At 38.5% G+C, this 18,705-nt stretch overlaps 1 protein-coding gene across 7 annotated transcripts in view; it reads left to right on the forward strand.

Moving 5' to 3' along the window:
• The first annotated feature begins 1,475 nt into the window (after positions 1-1,475).
• Positions 1,476-18,705, forward strand: part of ELF2 (E74 like ETS transcription factor 2) — a 43,732-nt gene continuing 26,502 nt past the window's right edge. The window contains exons 1-3 of one of the 7 annotated variants that reach the window (XM_081333280.1): positions 1,476-1,622; positions 12,303-12,508; positions 13,243-13,408. In XM_081333280.1, the coding sequence (XP_081189406.1) occupies positions 12,440-12,508; positions 13,243-13,408 (235 nt within the window). In that variant the 5' untranslated portion in view covers positions 1,476-1,622; positions 12,303-12,439. Of the gene's footprint in view, positions 1,623-3,051; positions 3,659-11,739; positions 11,897-12,192; positions 12,225-12,302; positions 12,509-13,242; positions 13,409-17,450; positions 18,583-18,705 lie in introns of those variants that run through there. The other 6 variants (XM_081333286.1, XM_081333284.1, XM_081333285.1 and 3 more) reach the window with 6 other exon arrangements.

The following is an 18,705-nucleotide window of genomic DNA, read 5'->3' on the forward strand; positions in this document are numbered from 1 at the left end:
CTCATGGCACAAGATAAAGTTCCTCTTGCTTTATCCTGCTCCATTCCCTGACACTGGGAGTGGGGAAGCAACACATTGCCAAATCTGTCCTTAATTTGTCCAAGAACAAAATCACTTGCAAAGCTCCTACTGAGGCAGATTAAAGAGGTCTATCAAGGCACTGCAAATTATGTCACTAGATTATTTGACAACTGAAAATGTTGAGGAAGGAATATTAATATCCCTGTGGAGAGCAGCCCATAGTGAGTGAGTGCATCATGTGCACATAGCCACTTAACCCAGTACAGGTAGTCCTTGACTTACAACAGTTCATTTAGTGACCATTCAGTTATGGTGACACTGGAAAAAGTGACAAGACCATTTTTCAGTTACCATCTTTGCAGCCTCTCCATGATCATGTGCTCAAAATTCAGATGCTTGGCAACTGATCATACTTATGACCATTGCTGTGTCCCAAGGTCATGTGATTACCTTTTGCAACCTTTTGACAAGCAAAGTTAATGGGGAAGCCAGATTCACTTAACAACCCAGGTACTAGCTTATCAACTGCAGTGATTCACTTAACAATTGTGGCTAGAAAAGTTCTAAAATGGGGCAAAACTCACTTAATAAATGTCTCACTTACAACATAAATTTTGGGCTCAGTTGTGATTGGAAGTCGAGGACTACCCCTATACCTCACTGAAATGTGAGAATACAGCATACGAAAGATGAACTTAGGCACATCTCTAGGCTAAAATCCCGATGGCCACTAAATGTAGCAAAGATGCAGAAAAAAAAATCCTTTGCCGCCGTCCAGTGGCCGCTCAGATTTTTGCTGCCGAGATACGACCTTAGAGAAAGACAGCACAGAAATGTAAAAGCCTTGCCAAAAGAGCCGAAAAAGTATCGATTCTCTTCCGTTATTAAACTGAACCGACCTCCAGAAATGTTACTATAATACTCTTCCTCCTCCTCCTCCTCGTGTCCTTTCCTCTATAGCAGCGTTTCCCAACCTTAGGAACTTGAAGATGCGTGGACTTCAACTCCCAGAATTCCCCAGCCAGCTATGCTGGCTGGGGAATTCTGGGAGTTGAAGTCCACGCATCTTCAAGTTCCTAAGGTTGGGAAACGCTGCTCTATAGCAACCGGCGAAGAGAAACTGACGGTTCTTTCACGTTCAGTTCCTCAACACGTAGTATACAATAAATCGGGATGTTAGCCGCCCTACTCCAGCAGTGGCAGCGGCGGCGCTTCTTTATGCAACGGAGAGCGCGGCTCTCGGGCTCCCGTGCCCGGCTCAGCGAAAGCGCTTCAGGTGCGCGAGCATGTGCAGAAACGGGAAACCGAGGCCCGGAGTCGCGTAATTCTCTCGGCAGCGAGTGGCAGGCCGGCGGGTGAATGAGGCAAGCGAAAGGGCCCAGCTCCCTCCCCAGTGTCTCCTCCCCCGCGTTGGGCGGCTGCTACTCTCGCCGCTGCTGTTCGCGAGGAGCCCTCCCTCGTCTTTCTCATCCCCGCCCGGAGCTGCTTCTCTCCAGGCGGTCGCTACCGGCTGTTTGCCTGCCTGCCTGCCTGCCTGCCGCCGCCGCCGCCGTTCGGCCTGCTGCGAGAGGGCGACGCTTCCCTTTGACACATAAAACAAGGTAAAGGGGAGGAGGGCAGGCGGAGCAGCTCCCTCGCGGCGTCCCGGTCCGCGCCGTCTGAGGCGACAGCCGGAGCCTTTTGGCCCAGAGAGAAATGGCAGCGGCTCTCCGGGGGCTGAAGCCGGCCTTGGCAGCAGCAGCGGCAGATTAAAGGCGAGCCCTCGCTTTAGTTTGGTCCCCCTTTCCGCGGGCCCGTGAATTGAGAAGCAGGGGGAAAAGATTCCGTTAGCAGGAATCGCCGCGGGGAAGAAGAGCCGATCTCGGTCTGAAACCGCCCCCCCATTTCCCTCTCCGTCCGTTGGCGAGTGTGTGATCTGGGTGACCGGAGCGGCCGGACGAGGTCGGTCTCAGGCTAGGGCTAGGCCAGGGGTCGGCAACCTTGGCTCTTTTATGACTCGCGGACTTCAACTCCCAGAATTCCCGAGCCAGCTATGCTGGCTCGGGAATTCTGGGAGTTGAAGTCCGCGAGTCATAAAAGAGCCAAGGTTGCCGACCCCTGGGCTAGGCGGTCCCACGGGGCTCGTGGAGGGGAAAGAGGGTTATCTCAGACAGGGAGGCGGGAGGGGGAAATCCAGCGTCCCTTGTATGAATCGGTTTACACGAGTGCTGGTGTGTATGTGGGAGCGATTAAGGAGGGAGAGTGACATCAACTGCCTCTGGAAAGTCTCTTCTTCCCCTCACCCCCACCCACTCCCGTCGGTCGAACTGTAATTTTCCTTCTCAGTTAAAAAAAAAAAACACAAAACACGATTGTGCAACTTTGTACAGAAGAATGTGTAGTGAAGGAAAGACGGTGACGGGCAGGCAAATCTGATCGAGCTAGCTGTGGGTTTCAACCCAGCGGAAGGTGGTTGGTTTTTTTTTTTTTGCCTTGACAGGTTTTTTTGTTTTGTTTGTTTGTTTTGGGGTGGAAAGGAAGCGGAGTCTCTTCGCTCCCCGGCCCTAGCCTCGAATCGGGATATTTACGACATTTGCGAAGCATGAAGGAGAAACAGAAGAGGTTCAAGGAACGGTCCTTAAAGCCTCAAAGGGGAAATCTTTGAAAATTATCTTCTTTTCCCCTCCCCTCCCCTCCCCCACCGCACCCCACCCCTCCCCACCCGGTGCAGGCTTGGCTTTGTTGATCGTCTCGGAAGGGGGGGGAAGTGCAAGTGGGTTAAGCGAGGCCCTCGTTGCCGGGAAATGAAGCCGCTTCGGCCGGTCTCGTCAATTGGGATGACATGACTCGCCTCCTAGCTCCCCTCCCTCCCCTCCCCTCCCCTCCCCAAGCCTTTACTTTCGGTTTCTCGTATTATTTCCCGGATGAGCATTGCATACGCGACTACTTGAAAAAGCCTTGCTTAGACCAGCGTTTCCCAACCTTAGGAACTTGAAGATGCGTGGACTTCAACTCCCAGAATTCCCCAGCCAGCTATGCTGGCTGGGGAATTCTGGGAGTTGAAGTCCACGCATCTTCAAGTTCCTAAGGTTGGGAAACGCTGGCTTAGACCGTCTTCTGGGTATTTGTGACAAGGCCTTCCCTCCCCCTCCCCCTCCCCCCTCCCTGTTAAATTGCAAAACAACAACATCGGAACCTTTGAGTATGCTTGGCCTAGTAATATTTTGCGACGTCTTATAAGACAGGCTACTACACAAGAAAGTTGTAACTTGCATCCCGACCAATTTCTCTTTACTGCTTGGCTCCTGTATTGTGGTGGTGTTTTTTTAGTCGTCTTTTGGATTGCTTGGAATATGGGAAAACCGAATGAGATGAACCCCACCCCCCCACCCCCTTCTAGTAGCACTGGTTATAAAAAAAGGTCAACCAAAAAAAAAAGGAAGCAGTTGCTGTTTTGTTTCTGAAAAGAGGGTTTGCCTTTTACGTTTATTTTTTGCATTGTTCATTTGATAACCTACCCTCTTTATAGAAGCTCAAGGCTCTTGCATGAAGACCTTCCTTCATCTTATCTCAACAACAACCTTATTGAGGTGGTTAATTTTTATCTCTCTACTCAACCTACTTGACAGAGTTATTATCATGGGGAAACATTTGAAAAGTGAGTGTTATGTTCCAAGTAAAGCTGGCTTTTGCAGTTGGCTGATGGTGATTTTGTCAATGCTGATGGTGTTCAAGTGGGGCTCCATATGTTTCGGGATTGTACCTAAGGCACCCATTAGTATTTGGTACCATCTTTGCTTTATTTCACTACAGTCATTCTATTTCTTTTTGCAGCTCTCTGTATTTTGTTATCTTCTCCAGTTCTTTCTTTTCTATTCTGCTGTCTCTGGGTAACACCATGTCCACTATCCAGACTTTTCTGTCTTTCAGAATATCAGCAGTTGTTTAATCTGGGGTGTTATGTGGCAGGTGCTTGTCTGTTTGAATTATAAAGTTCCAGAGCTTTGTCTATTATTATTATGGTTTGTCCAATAGTCAGTAGCTTTTAAACTAGATTTGGCATTTTTATCTACCTATCAAATCCTTTCCAAAGACCTGGGATAGGCAGATGTTGTTTGATGGTTTAATTATCATCACAAGATAAAATACACTGAGTGATGCTCCACATGTTTTGGGAATACAACCAAGATGCTTATTATTAGTACTATATTAGCTGTCTTTGGCCATAGTCCTTCTACTTCTACTTGCATATTTGTATTTTGTAATATTTCTGGCTCTTTCTCTTCTACTGTCTCCAGATTCTACCATGTTTCTCCAGTTCTCCATATGTAAGCCATATTTTCCTTTCTTCTCATTTTTAGTGTGTTAGTGTCTCATTTTTTAACATTATTTCATTAATTTGAATATAAATTTAGAGGAGTCAGTATAATTTCATATTGAACCATCCTGTCACTTCTCTTGCTTCATATATCCTGTATGTGCAGGATAGCTGTTTTTAGGGAAGGATTTCTTTTTATCTAGTTCATAAGTATAGCTTTATTTTGTTTTGTAACCTAGCATATGGCATCTGTCTAGCAATTTCATTTGTGAATTTTGAATCAGAGAAGAACCTGATTCTTATGAGAAGTCATAAATAACACTAAACTCACAATCTTAAGGATATAAAATGCAACATAGTTTAATAGTTTTCACATTAAAAATACTGTAATATGTCTTGCTTGATATATAAATCAAACAAAGTATAAATATGGAAGGGGACAAAGGTTAAATCTTTTTGGTTTAATTAGAGTGGGTTCTGAATGTTCTTTAACTTTGAATGGATTGTACTTTATCTTTTATTTAGTTTGCGTTAGTAGCAAACCACACCTTTAGTGAGATGTAATCTATGTATCATTTTGTTAGTAATACTTGTTAATAGACACAATATAAATGTCCATGTAAGGCAGACATGTCAAACTTGCAATGTCATATGACATTGTGCAAGGTATCGGGACTGTTTTGCCCTTGTGCGGCTTCTGTGTGATGCATCCAGCCCGTGGGCCAGCAGTTTGACACCCCTGATGTAAGGTGTCTAACCATGACTTTTACTTGATGACAAATGGGGCCAAATAGAATTTGAAAATGGGCATAGTAATATTTGTGGTAAATAAAAAATAATAATAAAAGGCTATATTTTAGCTTTGGCCTTAATAGCGTAGACCTTAGCAGTGCTTTGTAGAAGTGGAAGAAAAAGCTTAAAAAAGAAAACACTCAAGTAAAATATCCCCCAAATGTAATCACTATTATAGTATGGGTTACTCTTACCAGCTTTTCTTCATCCTTTTAAGATAATATTCATTGCATATGATAAAATAAGCTCAAATCTACAAATTATGCCACAGACACGGTGGCTCAGTGGGTTAGGACGCTGAGCTTGTCAATCAGAAGGTCGGCAGTTTGGCGGGTTGAATCCCGAGTGCCACGTGAGTGCCTGTTACTCGTCCCAGTTTCTGCCAACCTAGCAGTTCGAAAGCACGTAAAAATGCAAGTAGAAAAATAGGGACTACGGTGGGAAGGTAACAGCGTTCCATGCGCCTTTGGCGTTTAGTCATGCCAGCCACATGACCACGGAGACGTCCTCGGACAAGCGCTGGCTCTTCAGCTTTGAAACGGAGATGAGCACCGGCCCCTAGAGTCGGAAACGACTAGCACGCATGTGCGGAGGAACCTTTACCTTTACCTTTTTAAAATTACAGTTTTAATACTAAAAATGCTTCTTCCTGAATTCAAGTGGACCTTAGGATAGGCATGGAGGGATTGTACTGTAAGAGGTCAGAGGACTACCCCCTCCATAATATAGGCTTGCCCTCTGAAAATAATTACACTGTCATTTCATATGATACTATTCTTTTTTCTCTATATGCGGGCCATATTTTCCTTTCTTCTCATTTTTAGTGTCAGCTTGCTAATTCTAAAAAAAAGTTAACTTTGAAAACCCTATGCATATATTTAAGTGTCAATATTGCGATTGGATCATTATTTGATCAGTCTCCATCTTGGATTGTCACAGTGATTAGGTGTCCATTAGGATGGTACAACTAAAGATAATTACCTCACTTTTAATTTAGTGAAAACTGTTGAGAAATAATCAGAGTATTGATCTCCAGCAGCTCTGACTGAATCTGAGTGAACTTATCACAGAGTCCATTTGCAGACCTGTAGATAACCATAATGGTAGAAATCAAATCCTCTTTTTTTACCACAATTGCATTAATCCAGTTTTGCTGTTCTGGATGGTAAAGAGTGTTACAGCAATTAAATAATCTTTTTTGGAGGATGATCCATGAGTTAACCCTGCTGCGCTGTTCTTCCTCGATCTATCCACATTACCAACTGTTTCAAGTAAATTCATCACACTTCCTTTTTTGGAGGAGGGAAGGGAAAGATTTTAAGCAAAGATAAAATAGAAGAAATATTTAATGTCATTGCAATTCTGTCTGGAAGAAAGCTTCATGTTTAAATTTATTTTTTGTTTTAAAGATACAGAAGTCCTGACATAAAAAGTGATTACTGAGAGTTTCCTTTTGCTGGCTATCTTCTTACCAGGGTATTGTAATTATTGTGGGCTGCTTTGGGAGAGTTAGTAATTAGGTACCAATTGGAACATTCCTCTATTTGCCTGCATTCATCTTGCCACTGTCTCTCTGTTGTGCTGGCCACTAGTAATTGCTTGACTCAACTCATTCTCAAAAATACTTTAAAACCACCTGAGTCTGTGAATGATGCAAGATGGACTTCCTCATTTTTCTATGGAATGATCATTTTAATCTGATTTGGAGGCAATTATGGGTGCTCCTTATCTTTATATAGACATAATACATCTACTGTGCTTGACTTCCTACGCATATGACTTGATCAAAGAATTGAAAGTAATCTACAGATTGAGTGCAACATGTTTTTTTCAGTTCCTAGTAGAGGAATGGGTTTTAATTTTGGACAATTTGTATTTTCTCTGATGGATCACTACAGATGCTGAATCATGTTTTGTATCTTTTGGAAGCCTGAAACTAAGTTATCATTACAGTAATGTACTGACAGCTTTGATTAATTTAGAACAGCAGCCAGATTTTAAGTACTGAATGGTTAGGCAAATGAAATGGCTTTCAGTATGAGCAGGGCTTTTTTTCTCATAGAACGCTCAGAACGGAGTTCCGGCACCTTTTTTGGATGGAACCTTGTAGGGTAGGCAAGGCGGGTTGTATGACATGTGTGAGTTCCAGCACCTTTTTCTTTTACAAAAAAAGCACTGAGTATGAGTAAGACAGATATGAAACTAGTACCTTTTAGGAGCGGTATATTTTTTGTGATTGATTGGAGTTTAAATTCCTGGTGGCTTACAGTCTCATTTACAGAAAGTTTGAGCCATTTCTCCTGCTTGCTGGGGTTAGTTATTATTAAGCTGAATTTGAATTCTGGTGATTGAATGGGTAAATGCTTACTCTCCTGACTTGTCTTTAATAATAAATGATTGTTTTTAAAGGACATTCTAGCAATCTCTTTGATTCTGTTCATATTATCCATGGTCTCTCCCTCTTTCTACTTTTCTCAGCTTTCAAGCATATATTTTTTCTGCTCTATCATCTACTTATTGTTCACTGCCTTAAGAAAGCAATTACTCTTTATTTGGTCTGGGATTGAATGTTTCTTTTTTTAGTCTGCAGTACTCGCAGCAACCAAATGTGTGCACACCCATAATTTTCAGTGCAGTTTTCACAGGGATATATTATTAATGGAAGCACTATTACTTTTACCATTCTGATCTTTGTTGTACTTGAATTCTCTCTATGATTTTGTATAAGCTTGTACTGCTTCCATCTCTAGAGTATCTATCATCTTTACTTTTTGACTGTTGACTTTAAGTTCATTAAGTGTGCAGGTCAGTTGCTAATACATTACCTTTTTCTTTTTAACATTAATTCAGATTTTTTTACACCTAGTTTTACTTGTGTAATGCATTTTTTAAAATCTTCTTTACTTACAGCTAACCCAATAATGCTTGTCTGTCTATCTTATTTGTTACTGTTTTTACTTCTTACATTGATTTCAGCTGTCATCTCTTGCAGTCCGGGAATTCTTATAATGCATTTCTAGTGAAAGTTAAATATATATGGCAAGATACATACCTTTGTTTTACTAGCTTCACCATTCTGAAACATTCTGTTTCTCCAAATTCATTTTTTCTCTGGTTTGTTTATTATAAAGCTTCCTCAAGAATAATCAGGCATTATGGCATAACCAGTGCTCTTAACACTGTATGTTCTACATTCTGGTGTAATTTACACAAAGATCTTCTTATATTCAATGAAGGAAAGGTGAAACTGCTTCTTTTATTTTCTTGCTTTTTTATTTATCTTATGATAGCCATCTGATCTAATGTCCCTCTGTTTTTTTAATGGAACCTATAACTTTAGTTGGCATTTTTCCATATATGGCTATGTTAATCTTTGCAAAATCTTGAGCAAACCCTTGCTTGTGTGAGAATTAGTACAATGGTTCAATAAGTTCTACATGGTCTTGTATCTCTTTTCTTCATTGTAGGTATATTCACTGATCTTATTTCTAGGCTATTGAACTTTGGTTCATATTAGCTGACATAGAGCAGTAACTTCTCCTGCACCTTAATAACAATTAGCAGCTGGCATTTCATCTGCTCTAGATGCTTTCCTATATGAAAACTGGTCTGTTGTGTGTCATCTCTTTTTATAATGAGACTGATTCCTGAGTATATTCTCTTTATTAAAGTTTTTGTAATTATGCAGAATACTATTTCATTTTTAATTGAGATTTTCTTTCCCCACACTTTATTCTTTCTTGCTTGACCTTATAAATATTCATTCATTCATTCATTCATTCATTCATTCATTCATTCATTCATTCATTCATTGTACAACCTGTTTCTTCCCTAGGGGTCTCCTCCTTTGACTTTCTGTATCTAGGGATTTCACATCTCTACCAGAATGTGTCCTAGTTGACTATATTTGACAATTCTATCATTTTATTTTCTATTGGTATTTTCATTTTTATTCTGAAATAATCCATCTGGTAACATCCAGATGCCTTTTTTTGAGGATGAGGGTGGCACTGTCTGTCTCGAAGGAGGAAATGGTATGACCCCTTCTATTGTTTGTTTTCTGTTGGTCCGTAGTAGAAAGGTACAGTGATGATTGCAAGAGTAATTTTTTGAGTATGTCTAACCTACTTAAAGCTAATTATCTTTCCCTTTATATTTTAGTTCAACTTATATACTGTATAGTTGCTAGCCACTAAAGAGGTGTAAAATGTTCTGTGCACAGGCTATTCCATGCACAGAACACTGTTTCGAGTAGTCCATACGTATGGATCAGATCAAAGTATATGTTTGGTCCATTCTGAATAGAAGACAATGGTGAAAAGGCAAGACTGTTGGGCATAGCTAAGGGGAAGGAAGAAAGATAGGGTAGGAGCAATGAGCAAATGCAAGCAGTTAAAAGGAAAGAAGAGGGGGAAAGGATCAGAGGAACTTAGTGGGAATGCCACACTTGAATTCAAGCACAGGGAAGTAAGGGAAATAAGGGTGATTGGAAGACAGATAAGTTGGCATACATGCTGGTATACAGGCTAGAAGGAGAAGAAAGCACTGTGGTACTACTCTTGCCCTGTTTGTCTGAGAGGACTATCAGAACCACAGAAGGGATCCAGTTTCAATTTGTCCAGGTCTTAATATACCTATAATAGCAATAGCACTTAGACTTATATACCACTTCACAGTGCTTTACAGCCCCTCTCTAAGTGGTTTACAGAGTCAGCATATTGCCCCCAACAATCTGGGTCCTCATTTTACCAACCTTGGAAGAATGGAAGGCTGAGTCAAACTTGAGCTGGTGAAATGGTCTAGGCCAGGGGTAGGCAACCTTGGCTCTTTTATGACTCGTGGACTTCAACTCCCAGAATTCCTGAGCCAACATAGCTCAGGAATTCTGGGAGTTGAAGTCCATGAGTCATAAAAGAGCCAAGGTTGCCTACCCCTAGTCTAGGCAGACTTCCACACCACAGTGTACTCACTGTTTGGATGGAGCTATTCATCCACATTTCTGTAATTGAATTAAACACAAGAGGGAATAGTAGACATCCCTATTTAGACCTTCCTCAGATAAGAGAAAATGAAGAATTGTAATGATTTGTGCTTTCATAGTTTTATATAAAAATATTTTATGAAAATTATTGCCACGTGTAGAGACTTTTCCCCCCAGAAATAGTCTGTTTGCATGAAGACTTTTGGTAAATGCAGAGAGTTTATAGACAGGAAAATCGCATTAGCCCTTTTCTGATTCTTTTTTTTCCTGATTATTGAAGCAATTGTTTTATAAAAGGTATATCTTGAAATACTTTGATTTTCTGTATTATGCAGGAGATTGGGTTCAGTGGCCAAAATGGTCCCTTCCAGCGCTGTGATTATATAATGTGATTGTTTTATTGCCTATTATTATTCTGGTTTGTTGCACAAACAAATGTTCAGAATGGATTTGGCATTTTTATTCACCATCGAGTTCATCCCAAGTTTATTATTATCAAAATGATTTTGCTAATATCACTATATTTTCTTAGTTTTCCCATCATCATCCAGAGACCTTAAAGATAGAAGTATAGTTTTCACACACTATAGGAATTATTCTGAATGGTTGTAGCATTCTGTCAGAATGGCTGCTAACATCCTCAGGATCCTGTTGACCAATAGCATTTTATCAGTCATGGACACACAGCAAAAGGAAGACAGGAAAGCTATATTTTTACTGGCATTAACAATAGGAAACAAACATCCTTATAACTGTTTGAACAGTGCATACTTTTAGTATTATTATACATATGCATGTATATGTCTTCTGTATCTGTGTTTCTCTGTATGTGGTTTGAAGTCTTGACTCCTTGCGACTGCTTGGGCAAGTCCATTTATTTTCTTGGCAATATTTTCAGAAATAGTTTGCCATTGTTTTCTTCCTAAGGCAGAGACAGTGTGACTGGCCCAAGGTACCCCACTGGCTTTGTGATGGGTTGGATAGGAATTCACTGTCTCTTTGTTTCTAGTCTGGGCCTTTTAACCACTATAACAAAGTGGTTCTCTATCCTGTTTCCCACCCTATATGGATATATGTGTGAAAAGTTAGATTCCCCCCCCCCCAAATTAGAGTTGCTACTGATGCACTCAGAATATGATGGGATTAATCATAGAGCGCTTTGTTATTTCCTTTATTTCTTGTACTTCATTAATAAAATTGTTTAATATTACAGTTGGCATTAGAGAATTATTGTGACAGAAACTGAATTGAGCCACTTTAGCATTGTATATAAATATATAGCTACAGCAAATGCTTGTTCATAAGCAATGAATATTAATATTTTTAAATTAATTTAAATATCTCTAGGTTATTTTTTGAATTCATCTAGTGGTTTATAGTTTATTACTTTTGAATAGTAATATAACTTCTGAAGCAATATTAAAAATATTTTAAAGTAGCTGAAAATTTAAATAGATACATATGCTTGTGGATGACATGCAAACTTTAACAAAAGGGTGAGATGGCAAATCAATAATTTTTCAAATGTAGTTACTCCTTATTTAGCTATTGCCTTGGTAGCTCAGTGGTGACAATGCAGTATTGCAGGCTAATTCTGCTTACTGCCAGCAGTTTGATCCTCACTGGCCCAAGGTTGGTTCAGCTTTTCATCCTTCTAAGCAGTGGTGGGATTCAGCCGGTTCGCACTACTTCGGCAGAACCAGTAGCTAATATTTTGTTTCCCAGGCCCAGAATGGACTTTCGGAAGCGGCATCCACACAGAGAACCAGTTGTTCACATATTTGAATCCCACTACTGCTTCCAAGGTTGGTAAAATGATGGCCCAGATTGTTGGGGGCAATATGCTGACTCTGTAAACCTCTTACAGAGGGCTGTAAAGCACTATGAAGCAGAATATAAGTCTAACTGCTATTGCTATTGCCTTGTTTAATGATCCTTCGCAGTTAAAGTGGTGATGAAAATGTAACTTTACTTCACTATAACTTTCATAGATGTGTAAAGTGAAGGAAAGTTGAAGTAGGATCATAAGCACAATTGTGGTTTCACTTAACACTCACTTTTCTTAACCAAGTTGCCCATTTCAGTTGTGGCCACGTAACAAGGACTACTTGTAATGCAAATTACACCATTTAGGTATACTCAACATTGTACACCTTTTAGAAGCGTTAGCATATAAAACACTGAATAATCAATGCTTATGTTTTCTCTCAGGATCTCTTATTCCAGTACTGAGAATTTGAATTTTGGAAATATTCCCCCTGGTTTGTGGACCTCTTATACTTCACAGTGAGCATTGCGGTTCTTGAAAACTTAGCTGTTAGCCTTGCAGTACATCCAAGGAATGTACAATGACATCAGCAGTGGTTCACAATGGAAGTTCAAGCCTGGAATTTGACAGCAATGGAGTACAGATTCAGGTCAGAAAATAGGAGAAATTGTATGGTCTTCATGTAAATTCAAAATGTATTTTGGAAAGAAGATGAATCAAATGATAGTAGTAGTTAAGATATTGGGCTAGGACTGTGAGGGTGTCTTCCCTCACTCATGGGACAATTACTATCACTTAGTCCAGCTAATTTCACAGGCTTCATTCTGCAGAGAAAAAATAGAAGATAGGGTACTCTGTACGCTGCCTTGAATTTCCTGGGGAGAGGTAGAATATAAATCTAAAATACAATTTAATGAAAAACCAAAAATCTTGAATAAATTTAATTATCTCACTGAAATTAAAGAATTCTCTCTTGACCCAACCAACCTTACAGGGTTATTGTGGGGAAAACAGGAGTCAGGAGTGTGTTCACCAATATGAGTTGACCAAAATGTAATATAATGTAAAAATATTAACAGTATAAATTTGAACCATATTATTTTTTTCTATTCTGATTATTCTTTCACTAATGTACCTGGTCACTTCCAAGTTTATGAAAATAAAATGCTAGTACATGTAAAAATTATATGTTTTTCCAAGACTTGTTACACATCTAATGAGAAATTAATAATGCTTGCATGTTTTGTACACTGATGTATTTTCTCAAATTTATATCCAGATTGATTTGTAAAACTATATTAAAGACATAGATTTGCAAACAGAAAATGTTGCTTGGATTAAGATGGTGAAATTATAACTTATCTTTCTCACTGTTTTCCACAGGAGAATGAACCAGTTTCTGAATATCCAGCAGTGATTGTAGAGCCAGTACCGTGTGCCAAAGTAGAACAAGGATATGCTGCACAGATTTTTGTTTATGATGATGAAACTTACCTGCTACAAGATGTTGCAGAAGAACAAGAAATCGAGACTGAAACTGTGAAAACAGGTAGACCTTTAAATACTTTGCCACAAGTGAGAAACTTATTTGGTCTGTTTAACATTTTAATCACAGATTAAAATTTGCCCTGATCCATTTAATAGGAGCAATAAATAAAAACAAACAAAACTCTTATGAAATTTAAAACTTAATAATTTCACTGTTATATATGACACACCACATTCCAGCTCAATTATTTCTTGTGTAAGTTTTCAGTTTGTATTCCAAAATATAGATAGCTTTTGCTGAGATAGTTGCTGTTTTTGTTTCACTAATGGTGTTTTGCAAAACTAAATATATGGTGAATCCTAATTTATTTGGATGTAAAATTATTGTGGTGTTTTAATATAATGGTTACTTACTTTGCATTCTTAGGTGGCATGATAGGAAAATATGAAATATTACCTTTTTTAAACATTACTGGTAGTCCTCAACTTATGACCACATTTGGGACCAGAATTTCTGTTGCTTAGCAAGGCGATTGTAAAGTGAGTCACACCCAGTTTTGCAAACTTTTTTGCCACTGCAGTTGTTAAGTGAATTAAGTGGTTGTTAGGCGAATCCAGTTTCCCCATTTGCTTGTCAGAAGCCAGCTAAGAAGGTTGCAAATGGTGATCATATGACCTCAGGATGCTACAACCTTCAGAAATGCATGCTGGCTGCTGGGTGCCGAAATTTTGAACATGTGGCTGTGGAAGCTGTGACAGTTATAAGTGCAAGGACCAGTCATAAGTCACTTTTTTCAGTGCTGTTGTAACTTGGAACAGTTGCTTAACGAATAGTTCAGGACTACCTGTAAAATGGTAGTCTGCAATTTGATAAAGTAAAGCTGTAATTTCAAGATTTGTTACATCTCTTTTTTTAGTTTTTGCTCTGTGTAAGCAAGCCTTAAAAGAAGGTATTAGTCAATTAAATGTATTGCTTTAAAAATATTGCTACTTATGGTTCAAATAGGCTATGATTAACTGAGTGTTAATCATTCTGCAGGAAGTAATAAATTATAGTTTATAGATGAATAGTAACTAGATTCAGATTGCACACTAAATTGTACAACACACTACAGTAGTCAAAATCAAACATACATGATAATAAAACTTCAATTTAAAATGGCAAAAGGTATCCTTTATATCTGAAAAGATTTCAGTTTGCATCATTTGCACAATTATATCACTGACGTACTGTATATGACATCCATTTCTATATAATCCTGATATAATGGACAAACCCTCAATTTAATGGACAATAGTCTCATAAAAGGAGAAGTCTGAACAAAAAAGTTTTCCTTTGCTGAGATCCAATTAAATGGAAGTTCAATAAGCTGAGGTTTTACAGTACACTCACTGAGATTTGTATATGCATCTGTGAATTGGTTAATATTTTATCTTTGATAGCCTCAATAATTTTAGCATGAATAGCTGGTGAGAGCACAAAACATTAAATTAACTATGAACAGTTAAATAAACATTAAATATACTGTGTAATATGACCACACTTGAGCCCCAAATTTCTATTGCTAAGTGAGAAACTTGTTAAGTGAGTTTTACCCCATTTTATGACCTTTCTTGCCACAGATGTTAAGTGAATCATTGCAGTCGTTAAGTTACTAACATGATTGTTATGTGAGTCTGGCTTTCCCATTGATTTTGCTAGTCAGAAGGTTGCAAAAGGTGGTCACATGATCCTGGCTCACTGCAACTGTCATGAATACATGCCAGTTGCCAGCATCCAAATTTTGATCACGTGACCATGGGAATGCTGCCACGGTTGTTAAGTGTGAAAAACTCATGTCACTTTTTTCAGTACAATTATAACTTCGAGCGGTCACTAAACAGATGGTTGTAAGTCAAGGATTATCTGTAACTACCTCTCCATGGCATATTAAATTGAGGCTATATTGAATTTTTTGCAGAAGAAAGCTCTAATACAATTTATGGAAATTTATTTTTTGTGTTTTTAGTTAAGATATACCAAGAGATTGCTTTATTTATAAAATATTTGTCTGGCTTGTAAAGCAAATACTGCGACTTAATGTGCTGAGATTATATATTGACATTCATGGGATTTGGATCTGTGCTAATACAATATATATATTTAAATGCTTCCGTTAAGTCCTGTCTTTTAGGAACAGACTATGCTTTCAGATTTCAATTAAGTGGGTGATATGCAATTTTTTTTGAAAGATCAAACAAGTGCAATATTCCTTTTTATAGGTAAAGGTTCCCCCGCACATGTGTGCTAGTTGTTTCCAACTCTAGGGGCCGGAGCTCATCTCCGTTTCAAAGCCGAAGAGCCAGCGCTTGTCCGAGGACGTCTCCGTGGTCATGTGGCCGGCATGACTAGATGCCAAAGGCGCACAGAATGCTGTTACCTTCCCACCATAGTGGTCCCTATTTTTCTACTTGCATTTTTATGTGCTTTCGAACTGCTAGGTTGGCAGAAGGTGGGACGAGTAACAGGCGCTCACTCTGTTACGCGGCACTCGGGATTCGACCCGCCAAACTGCCGACCTTCTGATCGACAAACTCAGCATCCTAACCCACTAAGCCACCGCGTCCCTGCTTTTTATACATACAATATATTTATATTCCAAAGCCCCCAAAGTGTACTCATTTTAAGGAGCTTAATTATGTAATTAAAGCTTAAAGTTCACAAAAAGACAGTTATGGATTTTAATACACTGAGTTAAAATAAGTGATGGCTCAGCAGTTAAACGTTGAGTTTGTCAGCTAGAAAGCTGACAGCCTGGGTTTAAGACCTGAGTGATGTGCGATAGGGTGAGCTTCTGTTACGTGCCCCAGATCCTGCCCACCTAGCAGTTTGAAAGCATGCAAATGCAAGTAGATAAATAGGTACCACTTTGGTGGGAAGGTAAGAGTTTTCTGTGCGCCTCATTATATAGTCAGGCTTGCCACATGACCATGGAAGTGTCTTCAGATAATGCTGGCTCTTTTGGCTAAGAAATGGAGATGAGCACTGCTCCTAGAGTCGATCACAACTGGACGGGAAACTTTTTTAAAAATTCCTTAGTGTAGGATTTTGTACACGTAAGCTTATTAGATATTCAAGATAGCTTTGGGGCTTCTGAAATATCACTTCTCTGTGTCAAATTGCAGAGTACTTAGGAAATACAGCAAACTGTTTATATGCAAAAAATATTTGAAGGAAGTATCAACAATCCTATGGGATATGAACAGATTTGAGGGCGGCAGTGATGCTGGGCAGTTGGCCTATTTATTATTAAAATGTTAAAAAAGATATCTCACTAAATCTCTAATCTGCATTCATATAAATTTAGTGTTGAGGTAAGTATGGAAGCATCTTTTTCTGAAATAGGCTTTTTAAAAACAATACTTCAGTGTGAAACTGCAGTAGTTAGTGTTGTGAGTTATGGTAGTACTCATTTAGCAACACAATTTGGATTGGCAACTCAATTTCTAGATGGTGTAATCATTAAGTGGAAAATCATATGACCACAACTGTGTTTATGATTTTACTTCAGCTTTCCTTTTTCCTCATCCCAACCTCTAGAATACTCAATCCTACATTGGGGATAATTAATAAGAAAGAAATTAATGTTTGTATTTACATTCATTGGAGAGGAAGGGATTGCAAGAGTAAGCAGGCACACAAAAGCACACACCAAAAGGAATGCTTCCAGAAGCCATTTAGGAGGCAAACGAAAGCAGAAAGTATGAAAGTCATTAAAGTCTTCTCAGTTATAGGAAGCAGTTGCCAGCCAGCAAATTAAACTCACAGATCTGTGCTTGTTAACTTGGTTAGCATCTTTTGGGGAAGAGCTCTCCCCCACTCCCCGAGAAAAGCAGTTCAGGAAGAGATGGTTTAAGCAACCTTGGTCTTCTGAGTGTGAGTAAAATAAGAAAAAATGTGTCAGACACAGGACAACATATACTTACTGATTGTAATGATGATCGTGTGACTGTGATAGAGATGCTGCAAAGGTCGTGAACCCTCGTTGATTGCAATTTTATTTTTTCAGCACCTTTGTACCTTCAAATGATCACTGCACAAAGCATTTAGTAAGCAATGTTTATTTAGCAGTACATCCCCAAAGATTTGTTGCTATTAGAACTTTAATAATAAATAATGTTGACTTTTAAGATTAAGTTTGGGTTTTAGATAGAAGCAACAATTTATATTAATTACAGTATCTTTTAGTTAGTGAAAATCAAGCTTGTATAAAAGATGAGCTAATATTTCAATTAGGAACTTAGAATTTCATCTTGAGATTTTTTGAACAAAATTCTTGTTAATATAAACACTATAAACATTCTTCTCTTCTTTAGTACAGGAATTCTCAAAGTTTGTTTTACATGATCTCTTAGATTTTATTGTGAATACTTTATCATGAATAAAACTAAATAAATAAGTAAATTATATAAAGGTACTGTAATTAAACTACATATCTGACAGATGTGTGATTCCTATTTTAATACTTTGTGCTTTGAGTGAAAATAAATTTTATAGAAGTATTTTTTAGTGAGTTGGATCCAGAGTTCCTTCATAAGATAATTTTTTATTGATTTCTCCTTCCTCTTATTTTGTAGAAAAGAGAGATCTCCTAAAACTATAGAGGCAGTAGTACAGGGAAGGTGGTTCAAGATGAGTGACCAAAAATTGTTTCCTACTTTTCTCCAATGAGTTATTTCCATTGTTCCTTTATCAAAGCAAGAAGCCATCTCTTCAAAATAGGGACAAGATGGATCCAACCTACTATACTGCACCATGAACAATGTGTTCAAAGAAATATACATTTGAAATATTTCTCTTAATATCCATGTAAACGATTTATTCAGGTCTGAAACAGATAATATATAATGTTATTTTTTAAAAACACAGTTTAAATAAAAAATATGGTTTGATGATTGAAGAAATTCAGATAAAATGCAATTGTTAAAGTTTCCACTAATTCTTCCAGAATTTGTTATTTTCAGGATACCAGAGAAAGGTGTTTTTTATCTGATGATAGCATTAAATATTTGTCTCCTTTTCTGTGTTCTTTATATTGCATCAGAAATCCTCCCTGTGGCACAAATAAAGTTTTCTTTTAACTTTAAAATATTGTTGCCACAGGGAGGTAGAAGACCTTGATGAAACATGGATATTTAAACAATCCTCCTTGATTTACCTTATGGGAGGGGAAAAACTGCTCTGGAACAACATTGGTATGTATATGTTTTCCTAGTTGTCTATAACCATACATATTTAGTAAAACTATTCCCATTAATAAGAAATTATCAGGTATATTCTAAAACAAGTTTCTTTTTTTTCCAGACTGCTTATACTAC

This window comes from Vipera berus, assembly GCF_964194415.1.
Source record: "Vipera berus genome assembly, chromosome: 7".
Classification (NCBI taxonomy): Eukaryota; Metazoa; Chordata; class Lepidosauria; order Squamata; family Viperidae; genus Vipera; species Vipera berus.